The sequence below is a fragment of the Cupressus sempervirens genome, chromosome 1 (genome assembly GCF_028749045.1).
Source record: "Cupressus sempervirens isolate cs-2001-9-10 chromosome 1, ASM2874904v1, whole genome shotgun sequence".
NCBI classification, from domain to species: domain Eukaryota; kingdom Viridiplantae; phylum Streptophyta; class Pinopsida; order Cupressales; family Cupressaceae; genus Cupressus; species Cupressus sempervirens.
This window is the reverse complement of record NC_143118.1, coordinates 437,960,651-437,982,548: the sequence shown is the minus strand read 5'-3', so window position 1 is coordinate 437,982,548 and position 21,898 is coordinate 437,960,651. Positions and strand designations below refer to the sequence as shown.

At 38.6% G+C, this 21,898-nt stretch overlaps 1 protein-coding gene across 3 annotated transcripts in view; it reads left to right on the top strand.

The window, feature by feature from the left end:
- LOC149578159 (uncharacterized) overlaps nt 1–21,898 on the top strand; it is a 191,892-nt gene that overhangs the window by 130,849 nt on the left and 39,145 nt on the right. For 2 of the 3 annotated variants that reach the window (XM_089827735.1, XM_089827734.1), the window contains 4 exons: nt 976–4,557; nt 4,699–4,836; nt 5,865–5,975; nt 6,086–6,225. In XM_089827735.1, the coding sequence (XP_089683861.1) occupies nt 976–4,557; nt 4,699–4,836; nt 5,865–5,975; nt 6,086–6,225 (3,971 nt within the window). The remainder of the gene's footprint in view (nt 1–975; nt 4,558–4,698; nt 4,837–5,864; nt 5,976–6,085; nt 6,226–21,898) is intronic. The other variant, XM_089827737.1, reaches the window with a different exon arrangement.

Sequence of the window (21,898 nt, the reverse complement as noted above, 5' to 3'; positions counted from 1 at the left end):
GAGGTTTTCCAAATATTGTCATTGCATTATCAGAGATTCTCCTCCACTTGTAATGACAAACTTTCTAAAATCCATCCTGCACCCGCTTTCCTAAAATGGCATGAATTCCAACATCTCACTAATTTATTCTAATAAAATAATTTATTAATTTAAATGTTCTTTTGATTTGAGAATATGTGGACATTTCTAAATAAATAAATTATTCTAAAAAGGGGACATGTCTCTAGATATAGGTCCAAATACTTAAGTTCCGTTACTAGATGATTACATGGTCTTGGGTACTACAAAATTACAAATAGTATTTAGTTATGCTTAAATATGAAGAAGCTCTTGTAATACATACTCAATCTCCCTTTGCAAGGCTTATTTTAATTGCTATGTTAAGCTCTAAGCAATCTTATCAATCAAGGTGGCAGGAATTTTGAGTGCGTGAATGCCACCAAATAACCAAATGATCTATTGACTATATGACAAACTTGGCTGTGGCACCTAGAACACAACCATTTTTGTGTATTTGTATTAAATCCTGACTTATGTTAAAAACTAAGAGTGGAAAATGCTGTATGCCGAGTTCTATGTCATAAATTCAGACATAAAAAGATAAATTAATAAAGCATTACTGTCTATCAATAGTTAACAATCTGTGCAAATGACAGAATATTCGCTTCAAAATCTTGAGCTTGCATGTTTAACAACTTAAGATGTGTTATTATTTTGCTTTTTAAATTGTCACTGCACAATTGATTTTCTTGAAATTGTCATATGTTTTATAAATTTCAATAATAAAGGAGTGTCAAATTGAATATTTCTGGACTGGCGTTTCTTGCTTTTGTCTGATATTTCTTAATCAAACAGAGTAAATGACAAATAGGTTGGATGTGTAAAAGGAAGGTTTTGTGATATTTTGTTAGCTCTGGGATTGAATTAATCAATTTTACCCAAGGTCTCAAATGTTCACTTACGAATTTCTTGTAGGATGGTGCTTCTTCACCTTCAAGCTCAAGGTTTAGCTCAGACTCAGGAGAAGTTCTATTATCTGGAAGCGCCACTGCAAATGGAAACTCCAAAAATCTTGTACATGGCAGTATGGGTTCTTCTTCTGATTTGGCATATCACTTACATAGACGACATGATTCAGGAGGCTCTCGAGATGGTGCTGCAACAAACAGGACAGCAAATGGCCAAGATTCCCACAAATCAAGCCCCTCCTCACCATTCAATGGAAAGGGTACAGGATCAGCAATTAGTCTCCAAAAGCATTCTAAAGGATTCTTGGAAACTGCTGAGACAACCATTCAAGAGCTCCGGACAGAAGCTATGACGTGGGAAAGAAATGCTCGAAAATTAGGTGCAGAGTTGGAAATGCTGAAGCATCAGTCCTCTGAACAGACAAAACGTAATTCAGATCTTGAAATAGAATTTTCTGCAATAGAAATTGAAAGAGACAACTTGAAGTTGGAAGTTGAGCAGGTAAAGTCGGCCCTGCAGGCTTCTATAGAGAGAGAGAGTGCTTTGAATGATTCAAGATTTGATGCAGATGATGCAAAGTGCACTGTTAAGGAATTGCAGGAAGAGATAGAGCTTCAGAAGCAGTCTAATGCTGATTTGGACCTGCAATTAAGGAAAACACAAGAGTCCAATATGGAACTTGTTTCAGCTCTCCAAGAGCTAGAGGAGACAATTCAGCAACAAAATGAAGAGATAGAGAAACTTTTAGAAGAGAAGCAAAGACAAGATGATGAAGGAGTGCAGCTCCACACGGAAATAGGGTTACAACTCTCACAATCAAAGGTTGAAAGGGATAACCTTAAGAAAGAAGTTGAAGAACTAAGATCAGCTCTGCAAGCCTCTATGGAAAGTTATAGCATTAGAGATGCTGCACGTATTGATTTAGAAAATGCAGAGTTTACCATTCAAAAGTTGCAGGAAGAGATAGAAATTAATAAGACAGCTAATAGCCATCTTGAGTTGGAGCTACAAAAGACAGAAGAGTCATATAATCAACTGGTATCTGTTGTTCAAGACCTAGAAGAAAGACTTAAGCAACGGGATATTGATCATCTATCCAATGCAAATAAAAGGTTTGAAGCTTCTACTGTGGAAGTAGAAATACAGAGTATCAAGGCAGAATGGATGCAAAAGCTCTCATCAAAGGAAGAAGAAATTAGGAAATTGGAGGCACAAATATCCAGTTCCGAGTTTCAGAAACCATATCCAGATACAACAGAATACAGAGATGAATCAAAAGAAGACTTACACAAAGCTTTGGAGATATCTAAAAGAGAGATTGATGAGCTTGAGAGAGATTGCAAGGAGCTCACAGATGAGAATATGGAACTTATCTTTAAGCTGAACAAATTAAATAAATATTTGGAATCAAAGAACATCTCCACTGCTGAGCTTGAAGAGAAGCAATTTACAGAAAGTAGTCACACTTTAAATGCTTTACACTTGAATACCAAAACAGAGACTTCCATGGATGAAGGGGAGATAAATGGACTAAAATCTAAAGCTTCTCATTTAGAAGCATCCCTTAATCATTCTAAGAATGAAGTGCTGGAGCTACAAAAACAGAATTCTAGTTTGGAAATTGAGTTGGAGAGAAGGGTGCGGGAGATGGCTAGTGAGCATGATGCACATGTTTCTCAGATTGAGCAGAAGCTAGAGAACTATTCTTCTAGAGAAAAACATCTTCAAGGGACAATTAACCAACTTGAGTTTGTGAATGTGGAACTGCAAGCAGATATTCAGAAATTGAAGGCAGAACAACATTCTCATAGGTCTATCATGGAGGAATTGGAATTTCAGTTATCTTTACTCACTGAAGAAGCCCAGTCTTTGAGATCCTCAAAGTGTGAATTTGAGATGCAAGTCTCAAATTTACAAATGGAGAAAGTTAACTTACAAGATGAACTACAAACTAGTCAGGATGGGAGCAAGATTGCTAAAAGAAAAGCTGTAGAAATAGAAAGCACAAAAGAGGAACTGGAAAGGCATATAACAGATATGGAGGTGGAAAATGTGCAATTATCAGAACGTATATTAGGACTAGAAGCCCAATTAAGGTACATTACAGAGGAAAGAGAATCTTATAAACTGGATGCAGAAAATGCCAACTCGCATGCAATTGAACTTCAGACTAATTTGCATAAACTTGAGTTCGATCTCAGGGGAGAAATTATGCAACTGCAAGATACTTTACATGAATTAGAAAGTAAGTTGTCTGGGTCCCTAGAAGAGGTAGAATCTCATAAGCGGGAACACCAAAAAACACAGCAGAAACTTGATGCGCTGATGAAAGAATATGCCGAATCAAAATCAATTCAAGAACAAGAAATCCTGGACTTGTCTGCTTCTTGTTCTAATAGAGGGGAGCAGTTGGATGAATTGAGAGGGCAGTTTTTGTTTTCTGTTCAACAAGTGAAGTCTTTAGAGTCTGAATTGGCAACTTTGCAAAAGGATATGGCCAAGAAAGAAAAAGTCTGGTCTATTGAAATGGAAGCACTTCTCGTATCCAGTAAAGAGAATGAACAAGCAACATTAAGAGCAGAAGAAGCACTTAATCAAGTTCGTTTGGAAAAAGCAACCACAGTTCAGCAGCTAGAAAATGAGGTGCAGCGTCTTACCGAGCAGATGTCATCAACATTTGATGAAAAAGAGGGAATGGCTACTAAGGCTCTTATCGAAGCATCAGAGCTTCGCGCAGAAAAGGTGAAATTGGAAGATTCTCTTTATCAAACTCAAGGCAAGGTTAGACAATATGAAATGGAACTTTCATCTGTAAGGGAGGACTATGAAAGTAAGGTCCAGGATTTGATTTTAAAGATCACTGCCTACAAGGAAAAGGAAGAAGAGATGAATATTAGGCAAGAAAATACAAATAGGCAGCTAAAGGATATGAAGCTAAGTGAGGAAAACTTTAGGCAAAGAGTACATGACATGGAAAAGAAGATACAACTTATTGAGACTCAGAAGCGAAAGCTTAAAGATGAGCAGATTGATCTTAGCAGTAAGGCCCTTGAAGTTGTCAATCTAAGAACTGAAATTGACAATCTTAAAAGCACAATTGAGGGTACAATGGTAGAAAAGTTAAAATTGGAAAATTCATTGCAGATTGCAGATGCTGAACTTGAAAGATTAAGGGCTGAGAAATTGTCATTGGTAGAAAGGGGGACAATGATGCAAGTAGCCATATCTGAAGGGGAAGGGCTCAAGCGATCAAAGGCTGCCTTGGAAGATAAGCTTCTTCGTTTGCAGGCAGAACTCAGTGCCAAAGAAGCTTCAAGTGCTCAAGAAGCTGGGCATAAGAACGAATCAACAAGGCTTAAAAGGCTTAACAGCAAGTTTCAGCAGAATCTTCAGGATCTAGAGGAAGAGAGAGAAGAATACAAGGGAAAAGTAAAAGCACTGGAGGAGGAGCTAAAATTGAGAACAGATGCATTAACTAAGGCTGAGCAGAAAGTTCTTAGCATGTCCAATGGTAAAACAAGACACACATCACCTTTGCAGGGTACAAAGGAAATGGCTGAACTCCATGAGAAGCTGCGGGTTGCAGAGGCAAGTTACTTAGTATTTTGTATTAGATCAAGAGTGATTTATAACACAAGTTCGAGACACGCTTTTATAGTTTTAGACTTACTTATGGTGAAGGGAAACTCATGAATTAACAATCAAACAATTTTTTAAAAAAATTTACAGAGTGGGCTTGTGACTCTTGCAAAGGAGTTTGAGGTAAAAGAAAAAGATCTGTGCAATAAGATTAGATACTTGGAAAATGTTAATAAGCAGTCTAAACAAGCACAAGGAGGTTCTAAAGAAGATCATTTGCAACTGGAGGTACATATTAGTTTTCGCTTTTCAATCTGCATTTCATGTTGTTACATTTTTTTTATAGTATCAGTATATTGAGAGGCTTAACCTGTAGTGGCAACAGGGGGAAGATGCATATGATGTCATGAGTGTGAAAGAAAAATGAAAGAAAAACTACATAGAGCTGACATTTACTTTAAGATGCAAAGACATCAAATTTTTAAAATACATAGTTTTACCTACAGATGAAACTATTAAAAAGTAACATATAAATATATAAGACTTACTAAACTTTTCAAATTAAAAACACAACAAAATAACTACTAAGTAGTGAGTGATGGCTTTTCCAAATTTAATATGGGCACCTCGGCATGATATTTCTGAGTGTCTTTCATATAGATGTATTTATCTGTAATCTGTACTAGTTTTTATTTCTGTCTTTTGTAGAGGATCCATGGACTACGAGAGAAACCAATAGATGGTTTACAATTCAGAGAAATCATAAATGTTGTTAAACACAATTATGAGACAGATAAACTTCACTATTAAAAGATACCTAAATGCAGAAAAGTTTGCAAATTTAGTTTACGACAAGTATGATGCAGATAAAATTCACAATCAAAAGATGAATTTATTTACTAGGAAATAAAATCTAATGTGATTTAAGTTTGGTCATATAGCTGGATGAATCACAAAGATACTCACAAAGTCCACTCAATGCTTCCAACTATCAGGCAGTTGAATATATGGTAATTTGTAAATAGTAGTCCTTATCAAATTTTGTTGTCAAAGTAGGAATCCCTGTAAATGAACATTGCCTTATGGTTTTTAATATTTATATTTAAATTTCAGTATAAATCTTTAGGCATTAGATTCCAAATCCTGTTTTTGTCTGGGAATGCTGCAATCACATATATCAAATGCTTCTTCATCCTTTGGTTTGGCCTATAGTTCTATGTTTTGTCATTCTATGTTTTGTCATTATCTAAAGTCTAATCTATAAATCCTTGATTAGATGATCCAGATAGCTTATTATCCTTTTTTCCGTCTTATAGCTTACACGGTTGCAAAAAGAAATCTCATCTCTGTCACAGCGAGAGCATGAACTTCTAACAAAACTTGGCGCTCAGGAACAGCTTCAGAAAGAAATTGAGAAGTTAAAGGAGGTAATATTTCTACTTTTAATACTTGAAGGGACAATAATGTAGTGCAGCCCACAGTGTTCCTTTTCAATAATTATTTAAGCTCTCAGATGTAAATTTATGTGTTATTTCAGGTTAATAAGCAGTTACAGTCTCAACATTCAAGATTTAAAGAAATAAAGTCGGGTGATATGGTAGATAGGGTTCTTGCTTTGGAAACTGAATTGGTGGAGGCATTGGAATCAAATGCAATGTACAAGTCACAACTCAAAAGGTAAACCAAAATTTGATTGGCATGCTTAAAAAATAGATGTGTGCATCTTTTCTTTTGACCTGTGAGTAGTATAAAATATCATTGTTAACGTTATAAAGTAAAATATGGGTTTCAAACTGGTCATTTTGACCTGCTTGGTTTTCTTTTCTTTCTTCCAATCTGATTTCATCTTTGCTTTCTATTTAGAGCTTAGGTTCTAAAAGTCACTAAAATGAAAGACTAAATAGCACAATTTGTTACATAATATCTGAGCTTTAGATGCCTGGAACTATGTCTATAAACAACACTTAACTCGATTTATTAGGTGAGAATTTTGGGACTGGATTGATGGAAGTGAGGAAAGTTCCAAATGTTTCATTTAAGGGAAATGATGAGTGTATTTGTAGGATAATAAACCTTGGTTTTAGAGCGCTATGTCAATAAATAGAGACTATGGAACTGTACAACAATACTGTGCCTTTGCCTTTTTATGAGAAGCCATGGAAGGCAGTAATTGTGACTTATATAGAATCCTCAGCACTTTAAGAGATTCTAGAATAAACAAACAAAAGGAAACTGTCATTGTACCAGGCCACCAGCTGGCATAATGCCTCTTTTGGATTAAAACAATTAGTAATGTTATTTAAGTTGGGTTTGTAATTTCTAATTTTAAGGGCCATTTATAATTGTATTACAATTAAAATAAAGATTAGATGTATTTTTAAGTACTTGGAGGAAAATTCAGTATCCAAGGGACCAATTAAGAAAGGTATATCAAGGAGAAATGTAGCTTTATGTGGGGATCATTGAAGTCATCCTTTGCGGGTTTTTTCAAATTTGAGCAATTTTTCCAATTTAGGGCATCCAAGGTCAAAAAGTGGAAACCCTTGGTTTGTTAAGGGTTTGAGAAGATGAGAACCATCTTCAATTTGACATTTGGGTTCTAGCATAAAAGCCCATCTTTTCAATTCCATCCAGTGGTCACAATGGTGTGGATTTGTGGAGGAATTGGAGTTCGCTAGAGTAACAATTAAAAATTTTCTTTTTCTTCTTGATGATTTTATCTGAGGCTCCAGAAATAGGATGATTTAGATTCAATAGAAAATATTTGGAGGACTGTTGCTGATTGATGTTTTTGCTGCTGTTCATTTTGAGCACCATTACTGGTTGGTGCTAAGTTTGTGAACTGTACTATCCTGCTGTTCAATTGTACTCTTATCAACCCCTGCACAACATTGGAGGAAGGGTGTTTGAGAATACAAAGCGATTGCAGCATTTGCAAGGAATTAAACCTGTTATTCTTTGATACCCGGATTTTCTTTTATTTTAGTCTATTCAGTCACCAAACAATTGCATCCCTCTATATCATCATCACTGGTTATTATATAGGCTTCTATGAGTTGTACTTATTAATTTTGATTGAAAGAGGTCTGAGTGGTTATTATAATTGATTTGAAGATAGAGTGTATTGGCTGTAGTTCTGTGCAGATTTCAACAACAAAGCAATAAAGGTTTAAGTAAACTCAGTTTGAATGTCTATTGAAAAATATAATGTCCCCATCTCTTTAGCCTCTCAATATATTTCTTAGCCTTTCATCCTTTGAAGGCTAAGTGGAAATAATTAAATTGATTTCTTATAAAGTCATTAAATAATTTAAAAATTAAAAGAGATGATTTTATATTTAATTTAATATTAGGGAATCGTCGAGAAGCACAGCTCATCTATTGTTGGAAAGTAGGAAGCTTCCAGAATAGTGCGATAAGATAACACTTATGATTCTTCTAGAAGGTGGGGGGGGGGGAAGGAATAATACAAATAGAGGAGAGAGCCTCATGGGAAGGCATCCGGATTTGTTATTGACATTTGCCTATGTATTTGTGGAGCCAAGGGCCTGCAGATAATCAATTTGTCTTTGGGAACGAAAACTCCCAATGATAGCAATTTTGAGGGTGTGAAACATCACCTGAATTATTGCCGATTGGAGGTGGTATTACAGTCACTTCATTGTGCCAAATTTGTGGCCATGGGCCAGGTGTGAAGAGGAAGAATAAGTAGGGAATTTGCTACAAGAGCTTGTTGCAGGAACATTGTATTATCTTGTCATTAGGGCATAATACCATAATACTTGGAGATATTGATTGCATTGTCAATAGAGACTCAAAGTGACTTCAAAAACCAGGTTTCTCTTGTTTATTCATGCATATTATATGCTACTATTGTAGGTGTCAGTCTTTATCAGAATTAAGCATTTATTTATATATATGATACTAGAGTTTGGATTTGATATTAGTTTGTATTCAGATCTTGTAAAGATGTCTTGGTTGTAGATGCATCCTTTTCTCTTAGTGCATTAACAGGTGAAAGGAAGGATTATATTCATTGTGCATCTTGTAACCATTTATTACCAGTAGAAAATTAGGGTAATTTGTGATGGTATCAGAGCCTTTCATCCTGCCATCCTGTGAATAGTCAAACAGCAGATGAGTGAGAGAGAAATTGGATGTTATAACAGGGAACAATGAAAACAACAATATCAAAATCCACAAGTTGAAGGGGATACATCCTCAAAACCTTTAAGAGAAAGGGATACCAGCAAAACAGTTCAAAATATGGTAGAAGAAGAAAATAGGGATGCATGTCATGTCCCCTTCTCGATGTTAGTTCCGGGTGACAGAATTAATCTATCTCCACATCCGGATAGATTAATATCAAATTTTCCGCAGGATGCTTTCCAATCACAATGAGGAATTTAATTTAAATTATTCCAGAACTTTATTAAATGAAGCAGAGCTAAGTCACTTTAATGTTTTCAAAAGTTATTTACTTTCTAATAGCTTTAAGTGACTACAGGACGAAAATGTCGTTTAATCCCACATTCTTTGTACTTTGTACTTTCCCTCATTCTGAAGCTATATATGCACATGCTTGCATTGGGATTAACATACAAGAATATTGACATTAAATGCTCATAAACCAACTGGTTGCTTGAATGTGACTGAAACTTCTTAAGGACGAAAACCCTTAAGAGTATTAGTAGAGTCTGGACATAGCCCCAGTATTTTGCCATCTTTGCAATATAAAATTTACAGTTATGCAATCTCCAGGGGAACTGATTGGAATTTAGGATGTTGGGAAGCATGATTGTTGACAAGTAGTGTCTCACGTTGCAGGAGAATGGTGTTAAGTGCTAGCTTATCAACCTAGGTAGGATAGTAAGTTAATTTCGTTTGCAATTCTAGAGTTTGATGGCAGTTTGATTGCTTTTCTGGAGTTAGAATTTATTTGCTAACAGTAGTGGTATTAGCAGTTTGAGAATCTGTAATAGGTTTTTTCCTTCCTAAATAACCAATCTAGTGGCAACGTAACACATTAAGAAGATGCCGTGGACAGAGCTAGGTTAACGTGTATTGGACGAATGTACACGCAAAATCTCAGAGGTGATTAAATGGCAAGAAGAATTGAGTATATTCACGCCAGTTGTGAGAATATCAACCGCGTATTCGGATGAAGGGCTTCCACGAAGTTAGTAGTTTGATAGCCGTGCATTTAGGAAGGTTCTGCGTTTCAAACAGTGAAGATTCATAGTGGAGAATGTGGTCACACAGGTGTCTCCAGCACGTAAGGAAAAGAAGAAATCGATAGAAGCCGCCAGGTTATGTGAGTTGGAGTCGGGTCTTTTCATTTGAGGGTAATATCAGCGTTTGGCATCCACGACTAGCATCAAGCAGCACGCACAGGCTAGACATAAAGTTTGTATTATTCCCCACCAATCAACACAGTCATGACTCACTGGGAGTGCTACTGTAGGTCTTGGTTGGAACAGGTGCACTCATTCGTTTCTTTGATAAACTCCTTGCTCCCTTTGTAACAATTGTTAATATAACTGCAAATTCAAGGTGATATTATAGCTGTCATTGTAAATGATCAAGCTCATGCTTATGTGTTCGTATTAATGTGGGAAGTTGACTAAAGGGATATTGTTCTCAAACTGTTTGACTAAATGTTCATAGCTAGGAGCCCATAATACTGAAGTAATATCTAATTTAATAGGATCTTAATTGTTCATCATTGACTGTGGTTGTCTTAATTGTTAAGTTCCATGATCCAACACATGAAATAGAGTGGTAGTTATTGTGGTTGCTACAACAGTTATACCAATGTGTCTCCAGAACTAATACAAATTGTCTGATCTAATTCCTCATAGGTTGATATCCAGTATTTTGATTCAGAGATTGTATCAGAGTTTACTTCATCTACATAGCAATATATATAGAAACATTTTAATGTGTTTGTGAACTGTTTGACAAAAACTTCTGCACCCGTAAACCAACTGAATATATTTAGAATAATCACAACAGAGATTATTACAGTGGTATCAGAGCCACAAACCCTGCCAGCTTGTGGGGAAAACTATTTTGGTAGGTTCGTGAATGAGTAAAGGGCAGTATACATTCCGTCGTCTTCAGCTGGAAAAGACAGAATCTTCAGAACGTCTTGTGGTGGAAGATAGTTATTCAATGGATGAGGATATAAGCTTTGGGCCAGAAGTATAGGTTGAACAAATGACTAGATTTGAACAGGTTTAGAAACAAGCACTAGTTTCTCCAATGGCACGAAATCACGAAGCAATAGACAGGGAAGTAATGGAAACCATGCGGGCCATTAGAGAAGGGCAAAATAACATTGTTGTAGCGTTACAATATTGTTAGCCGACTAGATGGGTCCGGCGGTGTTTTTGTAGCCGACGGATTGACTGTCGTCGGTGTTTTGTATTTTGTAGCCGACGGGTAAATAGTTTGTAGCGGATGTAATGTTGTGGCCGACCGAGTTCCAGCGGTGTTTCTGTAGCCGACGGAATGATTGTCGTCGGTGTTTTGTATTTTGTAGCCGACGGGTAAATAGTTTGTAGTGGACATAATGTTTGTGGCCGACGGACTCCTCTGGGAAGGTTCGGCGGATAGTATTTATATCCCGTCTGGGATCATTGTAAATCATCAATCATCTACTAGTGTGAATATTATGAAGCCTAATGTATGTTCTGGCATATGCGAATATAATTTTGCTATTCTGTTCCATTGTCTGCATGCGTTGATTTCTTTACCTGTACGGTAAACAAGTAGCTCACAGGTGCCATGCAGCAGTTAGCTTCTGAAAATAGGAGAGCGCCTAGCCACCATAGTGGGGGTGGTAGCATAGTAGGAACACCCCGTAGAGCAAGAACTCCAACTCGGAATACAGATAGACCCTTGATGCCTATTTTTGTGGGAAATAATGCTGAAGAAGAAGTGGCTCGACCCGCAACTCCAGCCTTGTTACCTGATAATATTATAGCTATATATGATGAGTGGGATGTACTTCCAGATCCAATTAAACAAAATTTGACTTTTAATCAATATATGAACCAAAAGAGGGAAGCTGAGAGACCTCAACATGATAGAAGGCCTAGGATGCAAAACAGGGATCTTAAACATGCCATGAACAAATTAACACTTCCCACTTTTGATGGCAGCAATAAAACTACAGCCAGGGCATGGATTCATAAATTGGACACCTACCTAACACTCAAGCCCATGACGGAAACAGAAGCTATTAGATTTGCCACTATGCATCTTGAGGGGGCAGCCTATGATTGGTGGCACCATGGACTTGTTACCCAAGATCACGGACTCATCACTTTATACGAGGTTTTCAGCTCAAAGCTGATTACCCGTTTTGACAGGAAAGATATCGAGGTCTACTACCGGGATTTGGCCCAGTTACGGCAGAGCGGGACTTTGGATCACTATAGAGATGAGTTTCAACAGATATCAGTGATGGTACCAGATATGTCTGAGCAGCGCAAGGTGATGTTATTCACTGAAGGATTACAGGATAGATTTAGAGGTTTGGTCAAAGTCCTAAAACCAAACACCTTGGATGATGCCATTAAGATTGCTCACGACTTGGACACACCTATCTCATTGTCCCAACCTCCTAAGAAATCCTATAAGGGATCCAGTTCTTTTAAGGGGAATAAAAAATAGCAACAGACAAACACCCCCAGATTGGATTTTGAGACATGTAATGAATTGAGGAGGAAGAAGTTATATTTTACTTGCAGGGAGCCTTGGACTGCTGATCACAAATGCTTGGGTAAAGGCAAAATCCACTACGTTGAGGTCCATTCTGAGGAGGAAGAAGAGGTGGAAGAGCCACAGGAAGAGGATATTAGTGCGCATAGCGAGGAGGAGGAGGAAGTTGAGGGGTAGCTCGGTAAAGATAAGAAGAAACAAACCCCTACTGAACAACCTCCAGTTTTAGCTACCCTTTCAAGTGATCCAGCATGTCATCCTTTCAGGGTGAAAGGGGTTGTTAGAGGCCAGCGTATTATTTTCCTTTTAGATACAGGAGCCTCACATAATTTTATCAGTACACAGATGATATCTAGGAGGGGATTACAGACAGTGGCCATACCCGAGTTTGATGTTAAGGTAGCTAGTGGAGAAGGTCTGAGGTGCACAAAGAAGGTAGCTAGACTTTAGATTCAATTTGATGGTTATCTTCTAGAGTTTGATTTTTATGTGGTTGATCTGGACAGATTAGATGCTATTTTGGGAAGACAATGGTTGAGTACACTCCGTCGGTATACATTTGATCATGAGACTATGCAGCTGGAGTTTTTACAGGATGATAGATTGGTGATCCTCAGAGCTATATCTGATAGTAGTCCCAGGTTGATTTCAGCTCACAGGATGGAGGCTATTTTAAGACACGAGGATATAGAGTGGGCTACTCAGTGTTTCATCTCGTCCAAGGAGACACAGGGTACAGGACAACGTTATCACTGTGACATACAATCAGTTATAGATAAGCACAGGAGAGTGTTTGAGGATATTCCTCTTGGGGTTCCTCCAGATAGGGGATTTGAGCATATTATTGAGCTTGAGGAGGGAGCTAAACCTGTTATTACTACACCTTATCGTCATCCCAGGCATTACAAGGAGGAAATAGAGAAGACGATAAAGGAACTTTTGGATATGGAGCATATCAGGCCCAGCTCGAGTCCCTTTGCATCCTCGGTAGTGTTGGTTAAGAAGGATGGCACCCTTCGAATGTGCATAGATTACTGCGCATTGAACAAGAGGACTATCAAGAACAGGTACCTGATTCCCCGCATTGATGAATTGTTGGATGAGCTTCATGGGGCAGTTTACTTCTCTAAGATAGATCTTCGCTCAGGGTACCATCAGATATGGGTCCGGAAAGAAGATGTGCATAAGACAGCCTTCAGATGCCATTACGGACATTAGGAGTTCTTGGTGATGCCATTTGGGCTCACTAACGCACCAGCCACTTTCCAGTCTTGCATGAACCATATTTTTAAAAAACAGTTAAGGAAGTGTGTTTTGGTATTCTTTGATGACATATTAATTTACAGCAGAACTTGGGAGGAACATTTACAGCATCTGGATGAGGTTCTTAGTATCTTAGCGGAGAACTTTTTATTCACAAAAGAATCTAAGTGCAAATTTGGGTTGACTGAGATTCTTTACTTGGGTCATGTAATTGGAGCTGAGGGAGTTAAGGTGCACCAGGAGAAAATCAGAGCAATTTTGGATTGGCCACCATCGAAGGATGTTTCAAAATTGCGGGGTTTCCTTGGTCTATGTTCCTATTACCGACGGTTTGCCAAGGGTTTTTCACAAGTAGCTGCACCCCTCATTGATTTGACATGGAAAGGGGCTTTTTCTTGGATAGAGGATGCCAAGGTAGCATTTCATAAGCTGAAACAGTTAATGAGCTCATGCCCAGTGCTAGCGCTTCCTGATTTCTCTGAGCTCTTTGTTTTAGAATGTGATGCATCGGGAAGTGGAATAGGGGCTGTTTTGATGCAAGACCGTCACCCTATTGCTTTTGAGAGAGAAAACTGCGAGGCAGCGAGGTATTATATTCCACATATGATAAGGAGATGCTGGCCATAATGCATGCGTTAGCAAAATTCGGGCAGTACTTGGTAGAAAGTAAATTTACGGATAAAACTGATCATAATAGCTTACGTTACTTCCTAGAACAGAAGGAACTGAATGAAAGACAACAGAAATGGGTCAGCAAGATGCAAGCATATGATTTTGACATTGAATATGTCAAGGGAAAAAATAATGTTGTTGCTGATGCTCTATCTCGTAGACCCCCAGTATTGGATTGTTACATCACTTCTGAAATTTCGGCGGATTGGAGATCACAACTTCTAGTGGAGTATTCCAAAATGCACAGGCATGTCAGATTTTGGATGACATACTTCAGGATGAACGGTACAAGGTATTGAATGATATTATATACTATAAGGATATAATCTACCTAGTACCCAATTCCAAACTTAAGAAAGACATTATGCGTGCCACACATGATGCACCGACAATAGGGCACCCTGGGTTTTTCAATCTTACAGGCAGATTAGAGAGAGATTCTCTTGGAAGGGGCTTAAGGATGATGTGTTACAACATATTAGAGAGTGCTAGACTTGTCAGCAGAACAAGTTTGAACAGGTTTTTCGAGCAGGATTACTTCAGCCCCTCCCCATTCCAGCTCAGAGATGGGAGAGCCTTTCTATGGATTTCATCACCGGGTTACTGAGGGTCCAAGGTAGGGATTGCATCTTTGTAGTGGTGGATAGGTTGACCAAGTACGCGCATTTCTTCGCGATATTTGCAGATTGGTCGGCTTCCCAGGTAGCTGAATTGTTTTTTCGAGAGATTTTTAGACTCCATGGATTACCTAAAAACATTGTGAGCGATAGAGATAGTAGATTTCTCAGTACTTTTTGGCAGGAGATTTTTAGATTGATTGGTACAGAATTGACTCCTAACACAAGTTATCATCCATAGATTGATGGCCAGACCGAGATAGTGAACAAGTGGGTGGAAGGTTACTTGAGGAATTACATTGCAGGTCGGCAGAGAGCATGGGTCAAGTGGCTGTACTTGGGGGAGTATTGTTATAACTCCACCTATCATATGTCTATTCGGATGACTCCTTTCCGTGCACTCTACGACTATCAGTCTCTCTCTTTTATTGATTTGGCTTTGCTAGATAGTAGAGCACCCTTAGCTAAAGATTGGATTGAGGAGCAGTAGGATATCCTTAGAGCTCTCAGGGATAATATTCAGTAGGCACAAAATCAGCAAAAATTGTACGCTGACCGACATCGCACAGAGCGGAGTTTTGAGGTTGGAGATGGAGTTTTTCTTCAGCTACAACCTTACAAACAGAGCTCATTGAAGAAAAACGGGGCCGAGAAACTTAAGCCTAGATTTTATGGACCTTATTGTATCACTAGGAGGATAGAGGAGGTCGCGTATGAGCTGGAGTTACCCAGTGATAGCCGGATACACAATGTCTTTCATGTCTCGTGCCTCAAGAAGGCAGTAGGCCAACAGATTAAGACTTCAAAGAGTTTACCCCCACTTGATGAGGAGGGTAAATTGGTTTTGGTACCAGAGGAGGTGATTGAAACCAGGGAGAGGAAGCTACGCAATAGGACTGTCAGGGAATATCTGATCAGATGGACTTGCCTTATGAGGATGCCACTTGGGCGGGCGAGTCTATATTGCAGCACCCAGTGTTGCGATTGCTTGAGGGCAAGCAATCCCGTGAAGGGAGGACTGTCATGTCCCCTTCTCGATGTTAGTTCCGGGTGACAGAATTAATCTATCTCCACATCCGAATAGATTAATATCAAATTTTCCGTAGGATGCTTTCTAGTCACAATGAGGAATTTAATTTAAATTATTCCAGAACTTTATTAAATGAAGCAGAGTTAAGTCACTTTAATGTTTTCAAAAATAATTTACTTTCTAATAGCTTTAAGTGACTACAGGACGAAAATGTTGTTTAATCCCACATTCTTTGTACTTTGTACTTTCCCTCATTCTGAAGCTATATATGCATGTGCTTGCATTGGGATTAACATACAAGAATATTGACATTAAATGCTCATAAACCAACTGGTTGCTTGAATGTGATTGGAACTTCTTAAGGACGAAAACCCTTAAGAGTATTGGCAGAGTCTGGACGTAGCCCCAGTATTTTGCCATCTTTGTAATATAAAATTTACAGTTATGCAATCTCCAAGGGAACCGACTGGAATTTAGGATGTTGGGAAGCATGATTGTTGACAAGTAGTGTCTTGTAGGAGAATGGTGTTAAGTGCTAGCTTATCAGCCTAGGCAGGATAGTAAGTTAATTTCGTTTGCAATTTTGGAGTTTGATGGCAGTCTGATTGCTTTTCTGGAGTTAGAATTTATTTGCTAACAATAGTGGTATCAGCAGTTTGAGAATCCGTAACAGGTTTTTTCCTTCCTAAATAACCAGTCTAGTGGCAACGTAACACATTAAGAAGATGCCGTTGACAGAGCTGGGTTAATGTGTATTGGACGGATGTACACGCGAAATCTCACAGGTAATTAAACGGCAAGAAGGGTTGAGTATATTCACGCCAGTTGTGAGAATATCAACCACGTATTCGGATGAAGGGCTTCCACGAAGTCAACAGTCTGATAGCCATGCGTTTAGGAAGGTTCTGCGTTTCAAACAGTGAAGATTCATAGTGGAGAACGTGGTCGCACAAGTGTCTCCAGCACGTAAGGAAAAGAAGAAATCGATAGAAGCCGCTAGGTTATGTGAGTTGGAGTCGGGTCTTTTCATTCGAGGGTAATATCATCATTTGGCATCCACGACTAGCATCAAGCAGCACGCACAGGCCAAACATAAAGTTTGTATTATTCCCTACCAATCAACACAGTCATGACTCACTGGGAGTGCTACCGCAGGTCTTGGTTGGAACAGGTGCACTCATTCTTTTCTTTGATAAACTCCTTGCTCCCTTTGTAATAGTTGTTAATATAACTATGAATTGAAGGTTATATTATAGCTGTCATTGTAAATGATCAAGCTCATGCTTATGTGTTCGTATTAATGTGGGAAGTTGACTGAAGGGATATTGTTCTCAAACTATTTGACTAAATGTTCATAGCTGGGAGACCATAATATTTAAGTAATATCTGATTTAACAGGATCTTAATTGTTCATCATCGATTGTGGTTGTCTTAATTGTTAAGTTCCATGATCCAACACATGAAATAGAGTGGTAGTTATTGTGGTTGCTACAGTAGTTATACCAATGTGTCTTCAGAACTAATACACACTGTCTGATCTAATTCCTCATAGGTTGATATCCAGTATTTTGATTCAGAGATTGTATCAGAGTTTACTTCATCAACACAGCAATAGATATAGAAACATTTGAATGTGTTTGTGAACTGTTTGACAAAAACTTTTGCACTCGTAAACCAGTTGAATATATGTAGAATAATCACACCAGGGATTATTACAGTGCAAGAGCTGAAAAGAAATTTGATACCATGCTTGATATGTTGTCATGCTTATTAGCAAAAATAGATCAGCAAGTCACTGAAAGTCAAAACACAGCTGAACATAGTGGAAATAATAAGGGAAGGTCTATACATCGTGCTGAAGAAACTAGAGGATCAGCCTCTAGGCCTCTTTTTCCCACCTTTATACCAAGAGAAGAACAACCACATGCTACTTCAGCTATTTCTTTTGGAGATGAAGCTAGACAGGCTTACTTGGAGTATACCAATCTCCCTCCTGATATGAGAGAAATATGGACATTTGATCAATTCATGAATCAAAGGAATAGGAGAGGAGGAAGGAATGATCACTATGCTCCAAGAAATGACTATCAACAAACACTTGGTAAGATTTTCATGCCTTACTATGATGGAAGCAACAAATGCACAGCTAGGTCTTGGGTTCAAAAGCTTGATAATTATCTTTCTTTGAGACCAATGCCTGAAGAGGATGCCATAAGATTTGCCACACTACATCTTGAAGGAGCTGCTCACAAGTGGTGGTATCATGGGTTAGTCACTCTTGGACATAACCTTATCACTACATATGAGGAGTTTACTAATAGGCTACATATGAGGAGTTTACTAATAGGCTGATTGAAAGGTTTGATGTCAAAGATCCTGAGGTGACTTTCCGTGAACTGGCACAACTAAAACAACATGGTTCCCTTGATGCTTATGTGAATGACTTCCAACAGTTATCGGTCATGGTTCCTAACATCAGTGAAAGAAGATTGGTGGTCTTATTCATGGAAGGATTGATGGAGCCATTGAAGGGTTGGTTGAAAGCTTTCGATCCCCCCTCACTACAGGAAGCAATGAAGAAGGCACGAGGCATGGAGTTTGCTGCCCCTATTAGAAAGTTTACATCAAAAGGAACATTTTGCAGTCATGACAACAAGAAGTTTCCTAAGAAGGAGGACAAAGCTAAAGATAAGTCTATTTTTCCACTTGACCGTGAGACTCTTAATGATTTGAGGAAGAAGAAACTATGCTTCTATTGTAAAAGACCATATGATATTAACCATGAGTGCCTTATGAAACCTAAGGGGAAGTCAAATCGTGCAATGTGGGCACTAATTGAAGATTCTGATTCAGACCAGCAATCTGAAATTAATGATTTAGAATCAAAAAAATCAGAACATGATGAAGAATTAGAGGAAGAAGTAAAGCTTAAAGAGGCTCATCTCACAGGTATTCAGCGAGAAGGGTCTTTTAGGATACGAGGGGTTCTTGCTGGTCAAAAGATTATTACTCTTCTTGATACAGGTGCGACACACAATTTCATTGATACTAGGCTTGTTGAGAGGCGTGGTATACAGACTGAGAAGTTTGAGGGAATTCGAGTTAAGGTTGCTGATGGTTTCACTCTTAGGTGTGACAAAATGATTTTGAAATTCCTCGTGCACTTGAATAACTATGAGTTCAAGGCAGATTTTTATGTGGTGAACATGGGAGACACAGATATGGTTTTGGGAATGACATGGTTACATGACATAGGAATATTCATCCTCAACCTCTGTGAGATGGAAATGAGATTTGAGATGGATGGAAAAACTCATGTGTTGAAAGCACTCAGAGACACCAGTTGCAAGACTATTTCTCTCAGGAAAATGGAACATCTCTTGCGTCATGACATGATTGAGTGGGCAGTAGGTTGTGTTTTGAAGCCAACACAGGAAGAGCAGCAAAAACCTGTTTACCATCCTAATATACAAGAGTTGAGGATCAAGCATGACAAGGTCTTTAGCAAGATTCCACCTGGTAGACCTCCAGATAGAGGGATAAAACACATCATCGAATTGGAGGAGGGTGCTAAGCCTGTTATAGTCACTCCTTACAGGCACCCTAAGCGGCTTAAAGATGAGATAGAGAAAACTATCAAGGAGTTGCTAGCTATGGGGCATATTAGACCGAGTAAGTCACCTTTTGCTTCATCAGTGGTATTGGTTAAAAAGAAAGATGGTACTCTAAGGATGTGTATTGATTATAGAATGCTTAACAAGAGAACAATCAAGAACCGCTACCCCATTCCAAGGATTGATGAATTGCATGGTGCCAACTACTTCTCCAAAATTGATTTGAGATCAGGTTACCACCAAATTCGTGTGAGAGAAGAAGATATTGAGAAGACAACTTTTCATTGCCATTGTGGACATTTTGAGTTTGTGGTTATGCCGTTTGGGCTAACCAATGCCCCTGCTACATTCCAGTCTACTATGAATAGGGTATTTCATTCACAGTTGAGGCGATTTGTGTTAGTCTTCTTTGATGATATCTTGGTTTATAGCCGGACATGGGAAGAGCATCTTGCACATCTTGACATAGTTTTGGGTATTCTTGGTAAGGAATCTCTATATGCAAAGGAATCTAAATGTGACTTGGGCATGACAGAATTATTGTATTTGGGTCACATCATTAGTGCAAAAAGAGTTCGGATGGATCTAGATAAGGTCAAGGCAATTATTGAGTGGCCTCCTCCGACGAATCTGACACAATTTAGAGGATTTTTGGGTTTATGTGGATTCTATCGCAGATTTGTCAATGGGTATTCTCACCATGTAGCACCACTTACAAATTTGACTAAGAAAGGGGCTTTTGTTTGGACTCATGAAGCACATGAATGCTTTGAGATGTTCAAATAACTTATGACTACTTGCCCAGTGCTTGCATTGTCCGATTTTACTAAACCCTTTGAGTTGCAGTGTGACGCTTCAGGTGAGGGGATTGGAGCTGTCCTTATGCAAGACAAACATCCAATTGCATATGAAAGCAGGAAGTTGAGGGACCCTGAGAGGAGTTACAGTATATATGACAAGGAAATGTTGACCATTATGCATGCATTGGCCAAGTTCAGGCAATACTTAGTGGGCAGTAAGTTCATTGTTAAAACAGACCATAATAGCTTGAGACATTTCCTTGGGCAGCGGGATCTTAATGACCGTTAGCAAAAGTTGGTAAGCAAGTTGCAATCTTATGATTTTGACATTTCTTTTGTCAAAGGTTCACAGAATATAGTTGCTGATGCCTTGTCTCGCCGACCACATTTGAGCTCAATGGCTGAGGTTTCAGAGGATTGGAGTCATTTGATTGTGGCAGAATATGCTAAGGATTCTTGGGCTTCAAGTATTATTGATGGGTCACTACATGATAATAGGTACACGGTGGTGAATGATCTTATCATTTACAAGGGGAGGATTTTCTTGACTCTAGGATCCAAAGTGAAGAACATAGTATTGAGGTGCTTTCATGATTCACCATTGGCAGGCCATCCTGGGTATTTCAAAACCTATCGACAGATTCAGGAGAGGTTCACTTGGAAGGGTCTAAAATCTGATGTTCTACGATATGTTAGAGAATGTGTTGTTTGTCAGCAGAACAAACAAAACCAGACATATCCTGTTGGTTTATTACAGCCACTTCCAATTCCAAACAAGAAGTGGGAATGTATATCTATGGACTTCATCACAGGGTTGCCAAAAGTGCAAGGCAAGGATTGTGTTTATGTGGTGGTTGATCGCTTGATCAAGTTTGCACATTTTTTCCCAATCACTATTTCATTTTCAGCCACACAGGTTGCTGAACTATTTTTTCGTGAGGTGTTTAGATTGCATGGATTACCACAAAACATTGTTAGTGACCGAGACAGTGGGTTTATGAGCAATTTCTGGAAGGAGCTTTTTAGATTGTGTGGGACTGAGCTTTCTCCGAGTACTAGTTACCACCCTCAAACAGATGGACAGATGGAGATAGTCAACAAATGGGTGGAAGGGTACCTCAGAAATTATATTGCTGGGCAGCAAAAAGGATGGATTAAGTGGATATACCTTTGTGAGTACTGCTACAACACCACTTACCATATTTCTATTCAACTGACACCATTCATGGCCTTGTATGGTTATGAGGCTCCTAGCTTTCTTGATTTGTTGATAAGTGATAGTAGAGTGCCTAGTGCTGGAGACATGTTACAAGAAAATCAGGATATCATGAGGGCTCTTCGTGAAAACATCTAGAAGGCACAAAACCAACAAAAACAATATGCAGACCAGAAGAGAGTGGAATGCTCTTTTGAGGTTGGAGACATGGTGTATTTGATGTTGCAGCCCTACAGACAGTCTACTCTCAAGAAGAGTGGTGCAGAGAAGCTCAAGCCATAATACTATGTACCCTTCCGGGTCATTAGGCATGTGGGTGAAGTGGCTTACGAGCTAGAGTTGCCGGCGGACAGCAAAGTGCACAATATTTTCCATGTATCACGCCTCAAGAAGGCATTAGGACATCATGT